The sequence below is a fragment of the Corylus avellana genome, chromosome ca1 (genome assembly GCF_901000735.1).
Source record: "Corylus avellana chromosome ca1, CavTom2PMs-1.0".
In the NCBI taxonomy this organism is placed as follows: domain Eukaryota; kingdom Viridiplantae; phylum Streptophyta; class Magnoliopsida; order Fagales; family Betulaceae; genus Corylus; species Corylus avellana.
In genome coordinates this window covers 7,465,178-7,486,030 of record NC_081541.1, presented here as the reverse complement: position 1 = coordinate 7,486,030, position 20,853 = coordinate 7,465,178, and the positions used below count along the sequence as shown (strand labels likewise).

Below are 20,853 nucleotides of genomic sequence, written 5' to 3'. Positions count from 1 at the left end.
CGGCTGCCATGAGGCAACCAAACTTTAGACATTTACAACTTAAAAAAAAAAAAAAAAAAAAAATTAAAGAAGATAAACATTAAAGAGGAATTCAAATTTGAGATATTAGCACCAAATTTAGGATGATTGAATCCCTTTTGAGTGATACCATTCCTAAAGAGTTAATTTTCTACCCCTAGATTTTAGTTTTGAATTCAAAAAAAAGTTTTGAGGCGTTAGAAACTAAATATTAATTCATAAAAATTTAATTAACAAAAAAAATACGAAATGGGGGAAGAGAGAGAGATTTCTATGATTTTTTTTTTTTTTTTAATAAAGTCACGTTAGACTTTGGTAGACACTTATCTGACTCTTAGCAGACAAATAGCAGAACTCTTCTAAAAGATATATATGAATCAAATAACCGCACTTAAAAAAAAGACAGAAAAAACAAAAAAAAAAAGCATTTCGCGAACTTTAAGTTACAAGTTACAACGGTCGAGCTTTTTCAGTCTTTTTCACAAATAGCTCAACGTCTTAAACTTCCACAACTTTCAAAGAAGAACAAACACAACCCAAAAAAAAAAAAAAACACTTATACACAGTAGTATGAAGTTGCATTAAAAGGCAGCTATTTAGCGAGAAGACGCAATTCTCTTATAGATTCCCAAAACCAACTTGCCGTCGACTTCCTGACCGCAAGAAGCCATGGAAATCTGTCGGCGGCCTTTAGGAACCCTCTTTCCTCCAAACAAATCAACGTTGTTTGGGTACCCAAGCTTAACGTTGCTGGCCAACGGAATCATCATGTCAATATAGGCATCATGCAACTTCGCCAAGAGCTTAATTGGCGAAACAGTATTAATGTTAAACCTCATCACCTTCGAGGTTAATGTTCTTGTTCCACCCCCAAGCCTTGCAATCTTGAGCTTCCTTCTATTGCTCTTTGCACCATTAATTAGCCGTTGGTATCTTCTTCTCCTCCAATACCTCTTCAAGCTTTCGTAATACGCAGAAGGAACTATCTTCATTTTTCTACTATACGAGAGAGAGAGAGAGACGTTGACTATAGCTATAAGACGTTTGTCTGAGAGAGATGGCATTAAAAGACGCCTTATATAGAAGGGAAACGACGACGTGGGGTAGAAATTGAAATGGGGTTTGAATATAGGATTGTTGTAATCGATATTCCGGGAAAGGGGATTAATGTGGGATATAAGAGACATGCATATATGGCCAAAATGGCCTTTTGACCGAGGGCCGAGGCAAGGAGTGATATATGCGGACGGCCAAATTTAATCAACGGACACCAGCAAATCGAGCAGAGAATGGATGTATGGTCGTGATCGATTATGGGAATTGAATTTTTAACCATTTTGAAAATTTAAATGAATGGTTAGTGTCGATGTTGTGAATATCAAATTCATAAACGGAGTGAAATGTCACAATCCTAACCTTTGAAGGAATGAATAGATCCTGGAACATATATTATAATTTTCTGTTTTTTTTTTTTAATAATAAAGAAAAACTTTATATGCTCAGTTGACTATACGATTATACGATAGAATTATACATGCTATATTTCATATAGATATCTGTAGCAATATCTAGTAGTCATTGGATCAGCCCTCATGAGTCATGGCTACTAAACTAGCTATATCACATCAATTTTATAAAATATTTTTATAAGATGGTATATAGGATTAGTACTCATACGGTGTATTGTAATTTCCAAGCACTTGAATTGTCCGCCGTCTAAATACTAATAGAGAATTCGAATTAACCTTCTTTTTTTTAAAGTATTAATCCTAGTGGGCATTATTGGTCACGGTCACTCGGCATGAAGGGGCCTAATAGGGACCATTACAATAATTGGTAGAATTCCAAATCACGATAAATATTTGACAGAGTACGGTTGACCAAATAAGGCTCCGATTGGTTTGCATAATAAACTTTTGGAATGAACTAGTTAATCCAAATCACAATAAATATTATTCTGAGATATGTCTTACAAAAGCGAAAGTATGATATCTAACCTCAAGTGAAACATGCTCTAGAAATTAGATAGCTATCAATTTGTTAAAAAAAAAAAAATTATAAGTTAGACTCTAACTGTGTCATTAGTATATAAGAAGATGTTCTTTTAATTATAAGTTAGACTCTAACTGTTTCATTACATGTGTCATTAGTATATAAGAAGCATGTGTTTTTTTAATAATATGTGTCTATTATGTTCTTTTAATAATTTAAAGGATACATATCGCTTCTTGCATACGAGTTTGTAAGAAATTTATGTCTATCACGCATGTATATATATATTCTTCACATATGCCCGTGTAGGGGTGGGCAGATTAACCGTTACCGTTTAACTGGCCGTCTACCGGCTTCGACCGAACCGATATTAACCGTAAACGCCAATAAAAATTTTGTACCAAAATTCTTATCGGTTCGGTTCAGTTCGGTTAACCATTTGTTATCGGTTAACCGTTTTAACCGATAAGAACCGGTATGGGAGAAGGCTAGTAACAAAACTAGTATAGTTTAGTTGGTAGGGAACTAGAGCACAAGGCTCAAATCCTCGTGGTCGTGGGTTCAAGCCACTATAGACTCTTTCTTTCTCTGTTTCTGCCTCATTGTTTTTCTTTATTTTCCTTCTCTTCCAAATTCTCACGCCACTTTTTTTCTTTTTCTTTTTTCCCTCCTCCTCTCACGCAGCAGACTCTTTCTTCCTCATTGTTTTTCTTTCTTTTCCTTCTCACAATTGCAGGAGAATGGGTTTCTTCCCTATTTTTTTTTTTCTCTTTCTAGTTCTCGCAATATCCGCCCCCATCTGCTCTCACATACATCTCTTTTAGCATCAAAGATTCAATTCAGGTAAGAGTTTTTGCCATTTGGTGCTTGGGGGTTAGAGTAGTAGAGAACATAGAAGAAGGTGAGATTGATAATCGGTTAACCGGTTTAATCGAACCGTTTAACCGTGTACCGTTATAACCAATAATTTCAGTTAAAATTCTTATCAGTTCGGTATCGGTTAAGAAACTGTTTAACCGAAAATTATCGGTTCATAACCGATTAGAGCCAAAACCGGACCGTTTTGACCGATACCCACCCCTATGCCCGTGAATGCAGAGTTGGTCATTATAATTTATATGATAATATTAGCAAAGAAGGGAGCCAAAGCCTGGAATCTTTTTCACTTTTATTTTTTTAGTTAAGATGAAATTTCATTAATAGAAAGAAATTTTTTTGAAAGAAATTAAATAAAATACAAAGACAAAGTGGGTGGCCGGGTGCGAGTCGCAACATTAATAGCCCATAAAATAAAGTGGAATTTGGTCCCAAAAAAAAAAAAACCAAGTCCAATGCCTTTTGGTTTAAGCACCAAGAAAAAGGTCAAATAGGAGCGATGTATTTTAAAGTAGTCCACAAGTGAGCTTGCGGTAACATCAAGAGATTTTGGATACCATAACAGAAAAGATTGCATTGAAATTAACTAAGTTAGAACTATTTAAAAGGAGTCCTTCCTCCTCTCTCAGCACTTACAGAAATGGCGGCCTATCACTTAGGAGACGAGAAGCTCTTACTCAGAAGAGAGGGAAGTTTTTCTCACTAAAATCTAGAGTAATAAGAATTTGTCACTATTTTTTTATTCCCTCTCTTATTAGATTCTCATGTCTAGAGCCGAACAGTCTACTTTATCGTTTTGATCATATAATGGGAATTTATCACCAGTCAGATGCAAAAGAAAAATCATGCACTACTTGGACACCAATGCTTCCTACTCTCACACTAGCAGATCCATATCATGAATTTCATCTATAGTCAAAAGAGGGTTTTGTCCCAAATTAAAAAAGAGCCATATTAACCATCAGTGTATTAGTATCAGCACAATCAAGCTAAAAAGCCATGGGAATTGGGAAGAGAATCATTGTTTAGGGTGCGTTTGGCATTGCGATTTTATATTATATAATAAGAATATGATATTACATTGCATTTTACTCTGCATCAATGTAAACCTTGCTTTACCTTTTCATGAAAATACCTAAAATCCATGCTTCACTTACATCATCATTTCAGAACCATGATCAGAAATCCAGTTTACATATTCAACATGCAAAGACAGTTTTTGCACCCAATACGAATTTGTCCGGATGAATGCCAGGAAATTCGCAAAGATATCAATCATCTATACGCCAAAAAAGAGTGCTGTCTGAGAGGGTAACAAATCAGTTACTACTTCTATAGCCCTATCAGAACCCAAGGCATCGAAAAAAAACACACTGGTTGACAACCAAACAACTCTAAAATAAATCCAAGGAACGAGGATGGTTCAAGTTAGTTCCATGTTAAAAGTTCGAGTTCTAAAATCTGCTGATGAAATGAACACATTCTTTTTTCTTTTTCTTTTTTGCCCAGGCAAGCACGCATACATCCTATATATTGATCTTGAAGAATATGGACATCTGGTAGTGTTTTTCTCTGCAGTTGCAGCCTTTCACGTCAGTATCTTCTCCCGCCTTCCATTGCATCCAGCATGGGGCCAGAGTCCCGCATATCGACTGCTGATATTTCAATGACATGTTGAGCTTGGACATATGAACTTTCAAGCTCCGATTGCTGCCGAATGAGACGATTATTTGTGTTGGTGGATGACTGAACGCCATTTCGAGACTCTGCCAACATCTGAAAATAGGCATGAGGTGCCCAACCTGCATAATATAACAAAAAGCCAAGATACTCATGAACCAATATTCGAACTAATAATCCACTTAAAGATTATAGTTACTCCTTAAATTATACTTAAAAAAAGGAATGCAGTAGTATAACAGTTGACTCATGGCCTCTTTTCATAGGTTAAATAATATGAAACTTTGAATTTTGAAACCTTATCCAAGGAGCCGGAGCAAAGCTGTGAAATCCAGTGGAAAAACAGTTATAATATAAGGTGAAGTTTGGTACACAAAATAGCTATTCCATTAGACAAAAAAGTGAATAGCTTTTATTGGAAATTGAAGAAAGTATAATGGAATAGTCATTCCGTCATATATTCCAAGTGTTAAAAGTATATGTACACTTTAACACCAATGCTATTTTATTCTACCTTCTACCATTATTAATAAAGACTATTCCTTTTTCTTATTGGAATAACCATTCTATGTACCAAACGTACCCCAAGTGTAAGTGATAGCCATCCTTCATCAGATACTCTGATATTTGTAGTTTCATCCCAAGAGGAGAGTATTCTACCTCCTTGTCTCTAATTCATCAGATACTGTGATATTTGTAGTTTCATTCCAGGAGGAGAGTATTTTACCATCTTGTCTCAATTCTAATCAATATAAACAGTACACTGAAATAAAAATCATTCTCGAGATTGCTAATTAGGTACCCTGTCCATGCTCTTTGTTTAATATCAATGATGCCAGCAAGCTGGTATTAGGTTTAGTATGCAGCAGAATACTTATATCAAAGAATAGAAAAACCTTGTATCATCTTTCTTTATTTAATAAGATATCATCCGAGCAACAAAAACATTTAACATTTTAAAGCTCAACAATTATGAATTCTGCCATCCACAAATTTCTAATCCAGTTAGTCGACACAAATAGACATAACACACTGGACTAGGCAGAACAAATAACCTTTTGCTACATGTCTAGGCATTCCTGTTGAAGACATGCTTAGATGCTGGTTACCAGTAAGTTGGATCATTGCACAAAAGTTGACAGGAAAATTTTACAAAAAGACAATAGAGCATATGGTACATAACCATCGATTAAGAAAAAAAGAGGAGGGCATTACCATCTACATCATATGGGGGTGGAAAGAATTGTAAGTAACAAAATGAAGCAATGGTCATCCCTGCATAAAAAGTTTAAACAAGACAAAGGCCAACTAAGAAGCAACAGAGACTGTGTTCCCAACAAACAGTTCAGCAGAAAACCAAAAAAGAAAACAAAAAAACAAGTCCTTGACAAACAAACCTAGAAGACCTCCAGCAAATACATCTTGCCAGTGATGCCAATAATCATCAACTCGAGAAACTCCAACTAGAGCAGCAAGTAGTATTGGCGAGAAAACAACACACAGCTTTGCAACATGCCCCTTACGGTCAAATGCCCTGGTTTTCCCAGCCTGATACCAAGCAAGAAAGGTAAGACCTGCAAAGGACCCTGAAGCCAAAAGCCAGAATTCGTCTAAGCTAAGTTTCTTCTTGTACAAGGAGCTCAAGATAAACAACTGAAATGAACTAATGTTAGCTGTAACCGAATCCCTCTCTCAACACAACCATGTGCAGAAACACAGAATGAAATCTTATATGTATATATATATATTTTTTTTTGGGATTGCGCCTTTGCGCTTTTTAATGAATTTCATTTACTTATATTTAAAAAAAGAGAAAGAAAAATGACATCAGTCTTGGTTACTTTTGTTCAAAGTAAAAGACTAAATGCTATCTACGCTTCCAGCAAATGTGTTAGAAATTTGAAAAGAAACTGAGCACAAAGAAATATCCGTGGTATTCCTCCCATACAAGAAACTTTTGCTGAAACTTTAAAGGGGCATTCTGGTGTCCCATGGATATGCATTCTCCAAAAGAAGTATAAAAATCTAATATTGCAGAGAAATTCCAAAATGCGCTTAGTTGAAAGAATTTTTACAATCTAAAGAATTTACTGAATCAAAGCTTAAAAGGAAAACAAATGTAAAAGCCTACACAATCGGAATCCTTTGTAAAGCAGCATTGACTATTTCAATTTCCATGGACATTTAAACACCCAACCATTGATTGAAGAAGCGATCAATTGTGCCTTTGTTATTTTGGAAGCTGTAGGCATTTGGAATACCATACTTATGTCAATGACAATTCAATGATGGTTGCTTCTCATTTAATCAATGTGAAGCTTAGCCTTCAGGAAACAATAGCATTATCCATAGAGAATAAACTAAGAAACTTTTTGGTATGAAACTTGTCACTAATAGGAACACAACAGCACATTGCAACACTATAACCACAATTGGTAGAGGTGTGAGGTCGGATATCTATATATGATAACAATCCCCAAGGATGTAAACTATGCATCAAGCACAAAGAAAAAGAAAAAAAGAAAATGACCACTAAGCCAGCAATATAAGATAACAATCCCCAAGGATGTAAACTATGCATCAAGCACAAAGAAAAAGAAAAAAAGAAAATGACCACTAAGCCAGCAATATGACCCGTTGACTGCTTACAAGATGTATGCCCACTTGGGAAACTTTTGTGTCCTTCCTTAATGACACTCTTATCTCCAGTGCACATAACGTTTCTTGTGGTAGTATCAAACACCTGCACATGTCATCCACCAACTGCATGTTGACTGAGAAAAGAACTGACCAAAAGCAAAGACTATATCATAAAATATTAAAGTAAACAACACAATGAAATGAAAAGGAAAACCAGGGTAATCTATGAACTGGAGAACCAACCCCTTTTCCATCAGGGAAACAACGCCAAAAGAAGTCTGGACGTGGACGGCCAACCCCATCTTTGATTGCATCAGTTATAACTGCAGTGATAAGTACAGAAAATAGAAGGCCTGGGCATGCATAAAACATCCATTAAAATGTTATCATGATGCTAAAATGACATGCAAACAAACACCTGCATTACAAAATTTAGAAAATGAGGAAGAGCTACCCATCATGGCGTGGTGAAGATCATAAACATCCTTTTTGATGAAGTAGTAGATGAGAATGACAGCAAAAGGCAACAATATTGCGACGATCTGTTAAAATAATGAACACAAAACAGATTATTTTTATGTCATGAGCAAGTAACGTGCAAGTACCTCATGCACAATACTCTCTTGAATTTATTATTTCGCAGGGCCAAAACTCACAGGAACAGCCCAAAAGGGAACAGTATTGCCTTTCAATGGATATTTGAGGTCTATCAACATCCCCTCTCCAACAAAACGGTGAAATGGTTCTATAAGGTTCAGAATGACGTCTACCACCACAAGAAGCAAAAGAATTAGCCAGTCATACATATGGATTCTTGCCACTCTAACTCCATGGGATCTTATAGTGTGTACACCCAATTGAATTTCTGGCATTTTTCACTGATCTGATGAAAAATTAAAAGCTTAGTTAATAGAAATGACATTAAAAATTCGAATCACTATAACCAAGCACAAACATGAAAAAGAAAAAATCACACAAGATAATGTTACAGCAATAAATGAGGAGTTAGAATACTTCAACCTCTTGAAAAAGAAAGTAAAAAAAATGAAGCAAAGACTTCATACATAAACCTTTTAAGTGAAACAAGGAGAAAAAAAAAACATACAAAAGTACGAAATAACCTAATACTGGCTAGATAAAATGCTCAACAATGTCTTAAACAATCTATCTAATTGAATTGATGGTGTAACCAAAACTGCCTCAAATGCGAGCATAGTATGCATATAGTAGCAAAAACCCTGAGCAAAACGGCGGCTACAGAGGATCAGAAATGGTAGTGAATTCTTATACTTTAATTTATACTATCTTTAATCCTATAAACAAATTTAACGTACAGCAAAAGCCTGGAATTTGTTTGAAGCACATTTTCTTCTATAAGCCGCGTTTGGAAGCTAAGAATGTGAAGGAAAAGAAAAGAAACAGAACTTCTTGACATTCTACGCCATGAGCAGAGAAAATGAAAAAGAAACTCAACTCAACCGAGCATTAACTGAAACATCAGCTTGATTTAATAGAAACTTCCATTTCTTTTTTTCATTCATAAAAATAAATAAATAAATAAATAACATAAAAACTTCCATTTCCTTTTCTCCTCAGAAGCAAAAACACATTATAATTTACTCATAACTCTACTTTCTTCACATTTCCTTCGTTTTCCACTTTCCAGGGAACCAAACAGAAAGGCAAATTCTCCAAAACAAAAGCACGAAAAACAAAAAACGAGTATCACAATGTGCATAAAAAAAAAATGAAAAACAAAACAAAACATAAAAACAAACAAACAAACAAATTCACAGAGGGAAAGACAAAAGACAAATTCACTCACCGAATTTGAAATTTCAAGTTTGCCTGAAAATATGTGAGAATGAGAGAGAACTCGAAAAGTTTTCAGCGATTCACTCACGGAATTTGAAATTTCTAGTTTACCTGAAAATATGTGAGAATGAGAGAGAACTCGAAAAGTTTTCAGAGAGAGAGAGAGAGAGAATGGATTTTACGCGGAGAGAGAATGAAAGTGTGAGAAGTATTCAAGGTAAAGATCTGTTTTGCCTTTACATTACAGGCACTGGGAGAGAGAACAGAGAAAGTGAAGAAAAAGAAGCGGAATTTTAAGCATGGGAATATGAGAGAGCTTCTTCTTTTTTTGTTTTGTTTTTAAATTTTTAAAACCGGTGGGGTTTACTTGTCGTTTGGGGAACCAGGCCAGAGTCGTTTCGTAGCCGTTGTGGTGGATTCTTTTAATTGAATCAAGGCCCAACAAATACAACCGACAAAAATAAACACGTTTGAAACAAAAAAAAAAAAAAATCTGAGAATTTGCGGTAATTATATTATATGAGAACCAATGACACCTATAAACAATTGAACTTTTTTCTTTTTCTAGACAAATAATAACTGACCTTCTTAATCATTTGTTATCCTACCTACCCCTATAATAATGAGCACTTTAGTTTTCCATACAGGTTTTCGGAATATAATTCCCTCTCTTTGAAGTGAAATAAAGACAAAAACATTTTAGGCAATAATTACAGCTGATACAAATTACAACAAAAAAAAAAAAAATTATCTCAGGGGTAGCACAATTGGTAGTAGACCACGTCTTATGAAGCGGAAGTTACTAGTTCAAATCTCTCTCCTCTTCTCTTGTGTGGACATGTAAGAAAATAAATAAATAACGTGACATTACTTACATAAAAATATGAAATTTTATTTATAAAAGATAGTTCACTTGAAATAGAAAACACCTTTGAATGATATTTTTTTAAATTTAATTTATTAAATTGATATGTGTCTTTTTAGTATGTTATTATTTTATGACATGTACTGTCATTTCGTGTACCCATTTTTAAAGGATAAATTTCAAACCCGTGTAACACACCTACACCCCGTGAATCAACAAAACTGTCAAAACCTAGCTTTCTGTGGCCTTAATAAATTGTTTTCAGTATTTTTTTAAAAAAAAAAGATTTGGTTTAGGTGTTGTAAAAAGTACTTGAGATCTTTTGTAATTTTTTCAAGATTCATATTTAATTTAGTTTTTTTTTTTCCAAAATAATTTAGAATTAAATATGAACCATTTAAAAAATTTGCATATGAAAATATCCTAATTGAGAAGGGGCTTTTATTGAATTTAACTAAAGAGATTTTGCCAGCCTCTAATTATTTTCAGAACATTAACTTATTTCCAAAATAATTATAGACTTCTTCTTCTTTTTTTTCCCTTCTAAATTTCATTGATTTCTTTTGATCTTTTGATCTTGTTTCTACTAAAAATTATCCCTTTTTTTTTTTTTTTTTATATGTCCGCACAAGAGGGAAAGAGAGATTCGAATTAGTGACCTCCGCTTCATTAAGCGTGATCCCAACCAATTAAACTATTCTTGAAGACAATTATCCTGAATTGTTGACAAGGTGATCTAGGCAACAAAGGCTGCAAAACGAGTGAAAGTTTTCTCGGGGAAAACAAAGTCTATGAAGGTGTTCAAACTTCCAAAAGCTGCATCATGATTCATGCATGTCCTTTTCAAATGAAGCTTTTATTTATTCCATAATTACATCATTATCTCCCTAAACACTTATCTTTTCGGCACCACAATATCGTTTGTTTTTTTTTGCTTATCCCAAAATGATAACCATTTGTCAAAACCCTAATATTCTTTGCTTGTTCTTGGTATTATACTTCTATCCTTGCCTTTTACGGCCATACAATTGAATGCCTTTAAGAAAAAGCAGTGTGTGGCGGAAGATTATTGGTGGATTAGAAGAAAAAAACAAATTTTAGATTAAAAGAAAAGTTTATGAACCTTGATAATTAAGGGAGGGGGAAAAAGACTATGAATGAACATCGATTGCGTATAAGAAGATTGGATAAATAAAAAAAAAAAAAAAAAATAGACGTGAGCAAAGAGATTTTTCCTTTTGATAAATATTCAAAATTGCCAAGATGACAATAATTGTTCTTGAATATTGCAACTTGAAAGCTACTCTTTCCCATTTTGAGTTTTCCCTTTTTTTTTTAATTTTTAATTCTTTTTTTTTTATCATTAAAAAAAAATTCAGCCTGCCAATTTACCATATTAATATTATGGTAAGCGCACATGATCTCTTATGGGTCATTATTATTATTATTATTATTAAGAGGAGTTGATGAGGCTCAATAATTGTATCCCATGTTCACCTAAGGACAATGACAAAAAATTCATATCCAACTCCGTCTTTAAAAGTAACATAGGTTCTTTATTTAATGGCATATGCTTCTCACATGTTTTTTTAATATGAATAGTAAAAAAAAAATGTAATTCTCTGAGAGACTAAGTTGAAGAAAACCCAGTACTCTGATTCATCACTGGCTACTAACAAATCTTGTTAATTGCAGGCATAACATGCCGATGAAAAATGAAAAATTGTTTTGAAATGTGTTTTTTATTGTGATTTGAAAGTGTTATGGCATGATATAAAATATTTAAATTATTTTTACAAGTATTTTATGTTTTAGTTGTCTGTTAATGATTTTCTTTTGAAAAAACAAAAATAAAAACAAAATTTTAACAAAAATACCAATCCCATCATGTAATTGGTTTGTTTTGCACTATTCCTCATCGAATGGGAGAAGGTAACATGAAAGTAATCATTTATAGTGCTAGGAACCCTCTTTTTATCCTCGTGAAGCTGATATAATTTTTAAAATCACCATTAAATTTTAGATAAATCATACTTGAATTTTGATCAAATGGTAATTTGCAAAGCCATATCAACTTTAAGAGGATAAAAAGATGGTCCTAAGCATTACTCGAAATTATATGATCACTCATAATAAATTAAAAACTAATATATATTCTCAAAAACTTATGGTTTTGTTCTCTTGAGTCTTGATGACTTCTCCACAATCAAAAAGATAAATTAAAATTCTCGGGACTAATTTATTTTATCCTGAAACCTTGTCATTGTAGACGCATCCCCATCAATTAGTAATATATTGGTACAGACTGAATTATCACCTAATGAAATTAAGTAACAAAAAACAAATATAAAAAATGAAGGCCTTACCAGGGAAGGCCACATTAAAACATATCCATGTGGCTCAATATGATTACAAATTTAAATATGGTATCCCATTCTAAACTCCAATACCAATTTCAAAATAATAATAATAAGAAGGTAAGATCCGGTCCATTAGGATCTAGTGCTAGACGCGCTTGTTGTTTTTGTTTTTTAATGAACATTATGCGGCACCTTGTAACGTCAAGAGACATGCAAAAACCTTTGAAAATATGTATGCCCATTTCCCACTTAGTTTTTTTTTTTTTTAATTCATTTCCCACTGAGTTGTGCGCAACAGATCCGGCTTACATATATGCTGTTATTAAAATAACAGTGTGTATGTTGTAGTGTAAACAACGGTTAAGATTGAATCTCTCAAAATCTTTATTTATTTTCTCTCTCCTATTAAAAGCTTCTCAAAGTAAGTCAATTTTGAAATTCAATTTTAATTGTTGCTTACACTACAGCATACATGTAAACCAGATCCGTGCGCAACAAAACCAGTTATTTTTTATTTTTTATTTTTTTGAGCAAATGGCATATGCCATATATTTATTGCATAGCTTGCAAAGCAGAGATGTCTGCTTGCAAAAATTCACTAATACATTCCGGTGAACAAAACCAGTTATTGTAATGTGATCAAAGTGATTTTAAGAACTTAAAATCACAGGGAGTCGTGAAATTAATTATTTAATTAATATTTTAATACTTTGTTTTAGATAATAGTCATTGCTATTTTACTTGAGATTGAGGGTAGCCATTTCAAAAAATTTATTCTTTTTTCCGTACGACACAAACGTATTAATTAATCAGGAACAATAATCAAATTTCACTCTGTATTTCTAAAACTAAAGTTCAGTTGAGACAGGAAATTGCCATTTACATATACACACAAATAAGTTGGGGGGACGTGGATCAGCATGGAGCACAAAGACATTGAAGATATCACCTCTTCCCTGATTCCATTCGATCCTGTGCTGAGATTAGATCGCTGCCTATAGATAATGCCACGTCACCACCTTGTCTTGATTGTTGAATCCCTGTGGCCTGCACATTACCTGCATTCGTAACTTGGTCCGAGTTTGTAGAGGCACGTGACACCTCATCCAAAGCATTGAAATATGCATAAGGGCCCCAACCTGAAACCAGAAGATTATGCAAAGCCCAAAGTTCTCCTTGATGTAATGAGACGAATTGAGCAAAGAGTATATAGAATATTGGAAATTCCACTAAAAAAAATATTGAAGAACAAACGAGAAAAGATGGGTATATACCATTATCATCATAAGGGTTTGGGAAGAATTGCCTATAGCAAAACGTTGCCACAACTAGCCCTGCAAGATGAACCATGTCAAAATGCAATTCCTAGTACATTTTCTTCATAAGCAAGATATCACACGAAAACATATACCTAGAATGGCTCCAGCGAAAACATCTTGCCAATGGTGCCAGTAGTCATTAACACGTGAGACGCCAACAAGGGACGCAACGAGCAGCGGAAGAAAAACAATGCATAATTTAGCCACATGCCCTCGCCGATCAAATACTTTCACTTTTCCAGACAGGTATAATGACAGAAAACCCAAACCTGCAAAGGACCCTGCAAAGCAAAATCCTAAATTACATCAGCACTGCTCTGTGAAATAAGATAAAATACATTTGCATTCTTAATAATTCGATGGTCTCTAGCTTCAAGATACTGTCTACTTCATCGATCCAAAATATAATCATGAAAAAGTTTCAAGCATTTGGAAAAACCTTCTTTCTTTCTTAAGGCAACTTTCTTTAATTATTAGTTTTTTATGGGTATGATCGATTATGGATTCCCTTATGTTGTTTACTGTGCAATTTTGACCATACATATTCACCAAAAACATTGAAGGTTGTAGCAGGAAGTGTTGCTTACATGAAGTATGGCCGCTTGGGAAACTTTTGTGTCCTTCCCTTATAACACTGTCTTTACCATGACATAATACTTGTCCCAATTGATCATAAAACTAACAAAAAGAAAAAAGAATACAAAGATCAACAATGAAGTACTTTGGAGCAGATTGGCATATTACCATAAAACAAATTGAAAAAAGAAAAAGGAAAAATAAAAATAAAATAAATCTAAGGTGGAGTTAGGTAGAAAAAGAAGGTTTATCTATGAAGCAGGGGAAACATTAATGAGAGCCAGCATAAAATACTAACAAAGGTACAAAAGTGTTCGGAAATTCTGTGCAAAAAATGACAAGAACACACAAGACATTGGAGGTAAATGGGAACATACATCCTTTCCATCAGGAAAACAACGATAAAAAAAGTCTGGTCGAGGCCGACCAACCCCATCTTTTATTGCATCCGTAATAACCCCAGTAATTAGCACAGAAAATAGCAGGCCTGCTCTTTAACAGAGATGTTAGTCGATACTTTAGCTAAGAATGTAATACTGGGGGAAAAAAAGTTATAGATGAATAATAACTGCAAAATAAGATTACCAAGAGTGCTGTGGTGCAAATCATAGACATCTCCCTTGCTCCTACACAGATAGAAGAGAACGAAAATGGCAATAGGCAACAAAACTGCATACATCTGACCACCAAAAAAAAGGAAAAGAATCCTGTTATCTACATTTGCTTCTGGAAAATTCGTATAGCCACATCACACATGCAAACCGCCAATACGTTAAAACTTTTTCTTTTTTTTTTGACATGTCCATACAAGAGGAGAGAAAATGGGGAATTTGATTTAGTAACTTCTGTTTTATGCGACATAATCTCAAGCCATTTAAGGCCAAAAATTCACTTTTCTTCACTGTTCTATTGTTAAAACAGTAACACGGAATTAGTGTTAAAAATTGTCAGTTTCCAGTAGCACAAGATCAATTATTTGTTAGCCTTTAATAAGTCCTACATAAACTTGTATAAGAAAAAACACAACAGAGTTGTTGAAATGTTTTGTTTCAAAATATTAATTAAATAATTAAAAGTTTATCACTTTCTATCTGCTTAAGTTTTGAGAGGTAAATAATGATTTAAGATGTACCACACAACAAAGGGTCACGAATTTGAACATTCTTTCCGTCATTTGAACCCATTTCAATTATAAAAAGACAGTGAAAACTTACGGGAACAGCCCATACAGGAACTGAGTTGTCTTTCAAGGGATACTTGAGATCAGTCATCATATCCTTCCCCACAAAGCGGTGAAATGGGCGAATGACATTTAGAATGACTTCTATCACTGCAAGAAGAACCAAAATGATCCAATCATTACTGTGATTCCTAGCAAGAGAGGCACCATGAGATTTAATAGTGTATGCCGATTCCCCAAGCGCCACCTCTCCTCCCATTCGGCGCCGCTGTAACATACACAACACCAAACAAGCTAGTGATTATTTATTTTGCATGGTTTACCATCAAATCGATTATTGCTATAAGATTTAGAGAGAAATCACATGTTTCATTCATCTATTACCCCATTAAAGGATCTACTTTCGACCCATGAGATTGAAGTAAATTTTCTTTCATACAACTTTTTCCCCGAATTATATGTCGAGTGCTTAAATTTGATGCACAGAAGAAAAGGGTATGAAAAAAGAACTCAATCTGTTACCTTAAAGCTAAAGTATTATAGTTTTTTAGTTGAAATGCAGATTACAACATCAGATATTGCATACTGAATTTCTTCCAAGTAATAAATTCAATGAATTCGAACGCGTATAAAATCTTTCCTGGGAAATTAAGAATTTCTCTTAATTTCGCTCAACTGCGAAAAATCTCAATCTCCCTGGAATTTCAAGGCTAAACCAGTCCTCATCGATCATGATTCACCATTACTACGTTTAAGCACACATTGATTTCCCATTTCATTAGCAAGACAGCATCAAAATAGTCACAATATTATCGCGATAGTATCACAACATGTGACTCAACCATAAAATTGCCTATTTTCTCTCTTTGACACCATGTTACTAATAAAGCGCTAATTCATTGATAAGGTGCTCGTACAATTGAAACGACAGTTCGCAAGAAAACAAGTTCTATTCATAGCTTTCTGCAACATAAGCAACAATCTTAAAAAATAAAATTGATTAACGGTCAGATCTTAATAAATCATTGTTTAATTAGATGATAATCACTACTTACAAAGTAAAATACAGTGAAAGTAATTATTTCCCAGTATCTGAAGTAAAAATAATAATAAATTTACCAACCTGAAAGATACCCCGGAAATTCCAAAAAGAACAAAGCGATCTGATATTCACCCACGCCATCGACGAGCAAACGCAGAAGTTTACACGCAAAGTAGCCGATTTTGTAACTTCTAAGCACAAATGTACAAAAAGAGAATATGTGATTGTAAACTGCCAAACAGATACCAGGAATCTTATCTCCAATAGGAATGGAAAGGGAAAAGAGAGAGATAAGGCTCTGAAAATAATGGTGGTTTGGAGTAAAAATGGGGTCGCTCTGTTACTTAAAAAGAGAGAACAATAATTACTTCAAATGGGACCCAGTAACCTAATTCTTTCTTCTCGCTCTCGTACAGGCTAACGTCGGGAGTGACAGTTCTTAGAGAGAGAGCAGTTTGAAAATCTGGTTACCCGCCGGACGGTTACGGGATCAGGGAAGGATCACGGTTAACAACCACGGATTTCGTGTTAATTAAATAATTAAGCGAATATTAACAACTTAACGGCTTCCTTTTTAAATAAATATATATAATACGTATACAATTTTGTATGGTCAAGTTGCGGAATATTATTTTTTGAGAAGTCAAGTTGCGGAATAGGTTTGGAGAGCACGAACGCTGTATGTGTTGACTTTCGTACTTTCTACGGTGGCGTGTGGGGCACATCATTAAAACTACGTAGGAATTGAGGCCCATCACCAACTGGCAATTTATTGTCCTGCAAGACGGCGGCGTTTTAGAATGTCGTCCATGGGGTATGTTGTTTGATTAATTGGGTGTTAATTACGATGCATCAGGCACGCACCAACCGCTAACGGTTTTGCGGGTACGATCAATATTAGGAGCATTTCTTAAGTTATCAATATCAACCAGTTATCTTCAAGCTGATTTGGCATATTTTTTATAATATTTAATGTAGAAAAATTAATATTAGTTGGAGAGCCAGAGAATCATTATTGTAAGGGCCAAGTCTTTTTTTTTTTAAAAAAAAAATGAATCTATATTTTTAAACTTTGACATAATTAATGAACCTAAATTTTTTAAGTTAAATTAAGAGACAATCAAAATATGAGTTGGATTAAAAAAGTGCTTATTTTTTAAGCTAGAAATATTACGATTTATGAAGTTTGAAGTTAGCAGTTAAAATATGAGTTGGATTTAAAAAGTGTTTATCACATGCAAAATGTGAAGATGAGCTAGAAGCTTAGTTTGTTAAATTTGTTGTTCGGTTAATAGATTAGTTACAGATTAATTATTCTATTTTAGTGTATTAGTGTACTCTTGTAATCTCATTAATTAATTAATTCAAATTACATGAAGTTTCCCCAGTTCTTCTTCTTCCATATTTGCGTACTCGTTTTTTGAAACGATTTTATAATTTCTATTATAACCCAGAAATCTACATGACTGTTGTTAAATCATTACTTGTCTCACAAGTGTAAATTGATAGGAATAAGTAAATTTTATCAACACTTTTAATACTCACTCTCATGTGTAGGCTCAAACTTACTAATAGGTAACATCTAACACGTGAAATATTTAATTAAATAATGATGAATTGTGAAGTCAGGGCGATAAATATTTAATTAAAAGAGGGTAATTGTGAAATCAGAGTTCAAATTCAGGATCTCTAGCTCTGATATTATGTTAAATCACCACTTATTTCAAAAAGTTAAGCTAATAGAAAAAAGGTAAATTAAATCACTATATATATAAACCTACGCGACTATATATAGTGTTATGAGTTGAAGAAATGGACTTCGTAATATGACCTTAGACAAAAAAAGCTGGCAGGATGAGTCCATGATACTTCTCTATTGTTAAGGTAGAGGCCTTTAGAGGGACTTCAAAACCTCACAACACGTGTTGATTTTTTGCTAAATAACTCTCTGCCAACTTTATTGCAAAACTCTGCTTAATAGAGGTTACAGCCAACTTAAATTAGGGTTAGGACTTTAGACCTATTCTGCCTTGGACTATAAGACTTGAGGTAAAATGTATCAACAAACTTTTTTTTCTTCTATACAACACTAAGAAGAACTTCAAGAGGAGAGAAGATCTAAATCTAGATCTTCCCTCCTCCTCTCTCACGGTAGCAGTATTCGGTATTTTCTCTGTAGATTTCACTGGTCTCCGTTTCTGACAGATTGCTTTAGATCTAGTTTGTAGATCTAAATCTAAGGTAGATCCAGATCTAATCTCTTCAACTTTAGATTTAATCGTCTTCTTCGGCTAATGCGTGTCTTCTGAATGGATGTTTACGATGTCGTGTTCTTCCGCTGTTACTTGTGGGGTTTTTGTTTTTTGTTTTTTTTTTTGTTTGTCCTACCCTTTGGGTTGAAGATGGATTTGTTATCCTGGCCTTCGGGTTGAGGATGAAGAAGTGTGGGGGCTTAAGTCTCACGGCCGAATTTTTTAATTTCTAGTTGTTTTCTTATTTTTGTTTTGTAATTGAGTTACTCATGTCCTAGATCTAGTCTACATGAAGCAGATTTGTTCCTTAAATGTAATTGTACATGATTGAGCGGAAGCTTGAAGTCATTTTTATGACTTTATAACTGTCATAGCTTTTGACTATGATTTTTCAGAACTGTATAATTTGTAATGTAAAACTTTATGCTCACAAAATTTCATCAATAGAAGTTCTATATTTTTCATAAAAATAAATTAATTAATAAAAAAAATAAAAAAAGAGAGTGAGAAGACTTGAGGTACCATACAAGGAAACACATTACATCTCCGAAGACTTGGACTAAGGAAATAAGGGGACATGACAGTTGCAAGGAAAGAAAATAATGTACATGGAAATGACATAAAGACAAACCCAAAAAGAGACCTACAAGTCTTACATGGAAAAAGACAAACACCTAGGCAGAGCTAGGTTCTTTCCAATTTTTTTTTTTTTTTTTTTTTAATATCAGCCATAACTTGTCATGTTATCAATGTATATGCTTTTTATTCAAATTATGTTTCTATACCTTGGTCCAATTAATAAACTTATGCATTCAATTTCACGAGAGTCTATGATCTTTTTTTTTAAAAAAAAAAAATAATAATCATCCCATTCTCATTAGATAAAATCAAGAAGACAGAGCATGATGCTCCATCAAAATAGTATCTTGAATACAATTAGGAACCTTATTGATCTATATCTGGTTTATTTCCGCCATTGTGGCTATTTTAGAAAGAGCATGTGCCACTTGATTCCCTTCCCACGAACAAAAGACATTCGCCATGCATTGACGAAAAGCCCTCAGTTCATCTTTAATATCTTCCAACATTAAGCCCTACCTATTCCAATCTTCTCCCATAGAATTGACCCCGTCCACCATGAGCTGTGCGTCACCTTCAAAATGCACCGAATGGAGACCCAGCGTTTGACACAAGTGAATAGCTATCAAAACTGCCCCAGCTTCTGCCAGAGTCGGATCAAGATTACCCTTTGTTGTCTTCCAATGTGCTGCCATTACCATCCCCCTTTCATCCCGCACCACTACTCCATATCCCAGCCACCCCTTCATTTCATCCACCGAAGCATCACAATTCACTTTCATCCACCCAACAATAGAAGCAGTCCAGCTCTGCGGTCGTGGTTCTTCAATTGGAAGCTTTTGCAACTCCTTTTGTCCCGACGCTATAGTGAACTCATTAACAGCTTTTATTGTTCGCTGTACAAGTATATTAGGGTGTGAAAAAACGCCCCCATGCACCACGTCATTGCGCCTCAACAAGATTCGGCGAACAATCCTTGCAAATTGAACTATCTCCTCCATAGAGCGCTTTTCATAAACATCTTTAACAATCTGCAAAAAACCCGCACCAGAATCTGAACTATTCTATAATTTCTTAGGTCTCACACACCACATGTCTCTAGCAGAAGAACATTGCCAAAGGGTGTGAATAGCAATTTCCTCTTCTAGTTCACATATAGGACATCAGTAATCTTCAACGATCTTCCGCCGGTATAAATTCTGTTTGGTAGGTAAACTTTCATGACACGCTCGCCAAAGAAAATTCTTCTCTACATTGGAAATTTTCAGTCCCCATATCTGTTTCCTAGCCATGCTAATCCTCCCTTAATTCACGAGAGTCTATGTTCATATATGAAAAGTTGCATGCCGATAATAATAATAATAATATAAATGAGATCGAACCATTTTTTTTGTTTTGTATTAACTTAAATATTTAAAATTGTTCATACAATTGACCATGCTGGCACTCTAGTTAAGAAGACATCATGTTCACACATAAAACATATAAGGGTGACTCGATAGCTAGAGGTATCAGCGAAGAACACTCTAATGCCTAAGTCAGTCACTGTTAGTGAGGTATTTGAGAGAAAACCTAATTAATAATAATAATAATAAAAAGGAGCGAAAAGAGAGCGAGAGAAAAAATGTACATACCTTATAATAGGGACCATTGATCACC

General features: G+C 34.2%; 3 protein-coding genes across 5 annotated transcripts; all 3 read right to left on the bottom strand.

The window, feature by feature from the left end:
• Positions 1-614: 614 nt before the first annotated feature.
• Positions 615-1,010, bottom strand: LOC132174246 (uncharacterized). Its single transcript, XM_059585955.1, has one exon. It carries the CDS (start codon positions 1,008-1,010, stop codon positions 615-617), a length of 396 nt encoding a protein of 131 aa, XP_059441938.1.
• Positions 1,011-4,190: 3,180 nt separating this feature from the next.
• LOC132182692 (lipid phosphate phosphatase 2-like) lies at positions 4,191-9,357 on the bottom strand. Of its 3 annotated transcripts, none has more exons than XM_059596026.1 (8): positions 9,055-9,357; positions 7,863-8,089; positions 7,661-7,748; positions 7,450-7,559; positions 7,216-7,309; positions 5,964-6,152; positions 5,782-5,841; positions 4,191-4,688 (listed from the first exon to the last, which is right to left on the bottom strand). In XM_059596026.1, exons 2-8 carry the CDS (start codon positions 8,076-8,078, stop codon positions 4,480-4,482), a joined length of 966 nt encoding a protein of 321 aa, XP_059452009.1. In that variant the 5' UTR covers positions 8,079-8,089; positions 9,055-9,357; the 3' UTR covers positions 4,191-4,479. The 3 variants fall into 3 exon arrangements, with proteins under 3 accessions (XP_059452009.1, XP_059451994.1, XP_059452001.1); XM_059596011.1 differs by having other exon boundaries at positions 9,032-9,356; XM_059596018.1 differs by lacking the exon at positions 9,055-9,357 and having other exon boundaries at positions 7,863-8,758.
• A 3,694-nt stretch (positions 9,358-13,051) lies between these two features.
• On the bottom strand, positions 13,052-16,689 carry LOC132183542 (lipid phosphate phosphatase 2-like). The gene is made up of 8 exons (XM_059596890.1): positions 16,445-16,689; positions 15,356-15,589; positions 14,727-14,820; positions 14,519-14,628; positions 14,153-14,243; positions 13,658-13,846; positions 13,521-13,580; positions 13,052-13,385 (listed from the first exon to the last, which is right to left on the bottom strand). Exons 1-8 carry the CDS (start codon positions 16,502-16,504, stop codon positions 13,192-13,194), a joined length of 1,032 nt encoding a protein of 343 aa, XP_059452873.1. The 5' UTR covers positions 16,505-16,689; the 3' UTR covers positions 13,052-13,191.
• Between the last annotated feature and the right edge of the window lie 4,164 nt (positions 16,690-20,853).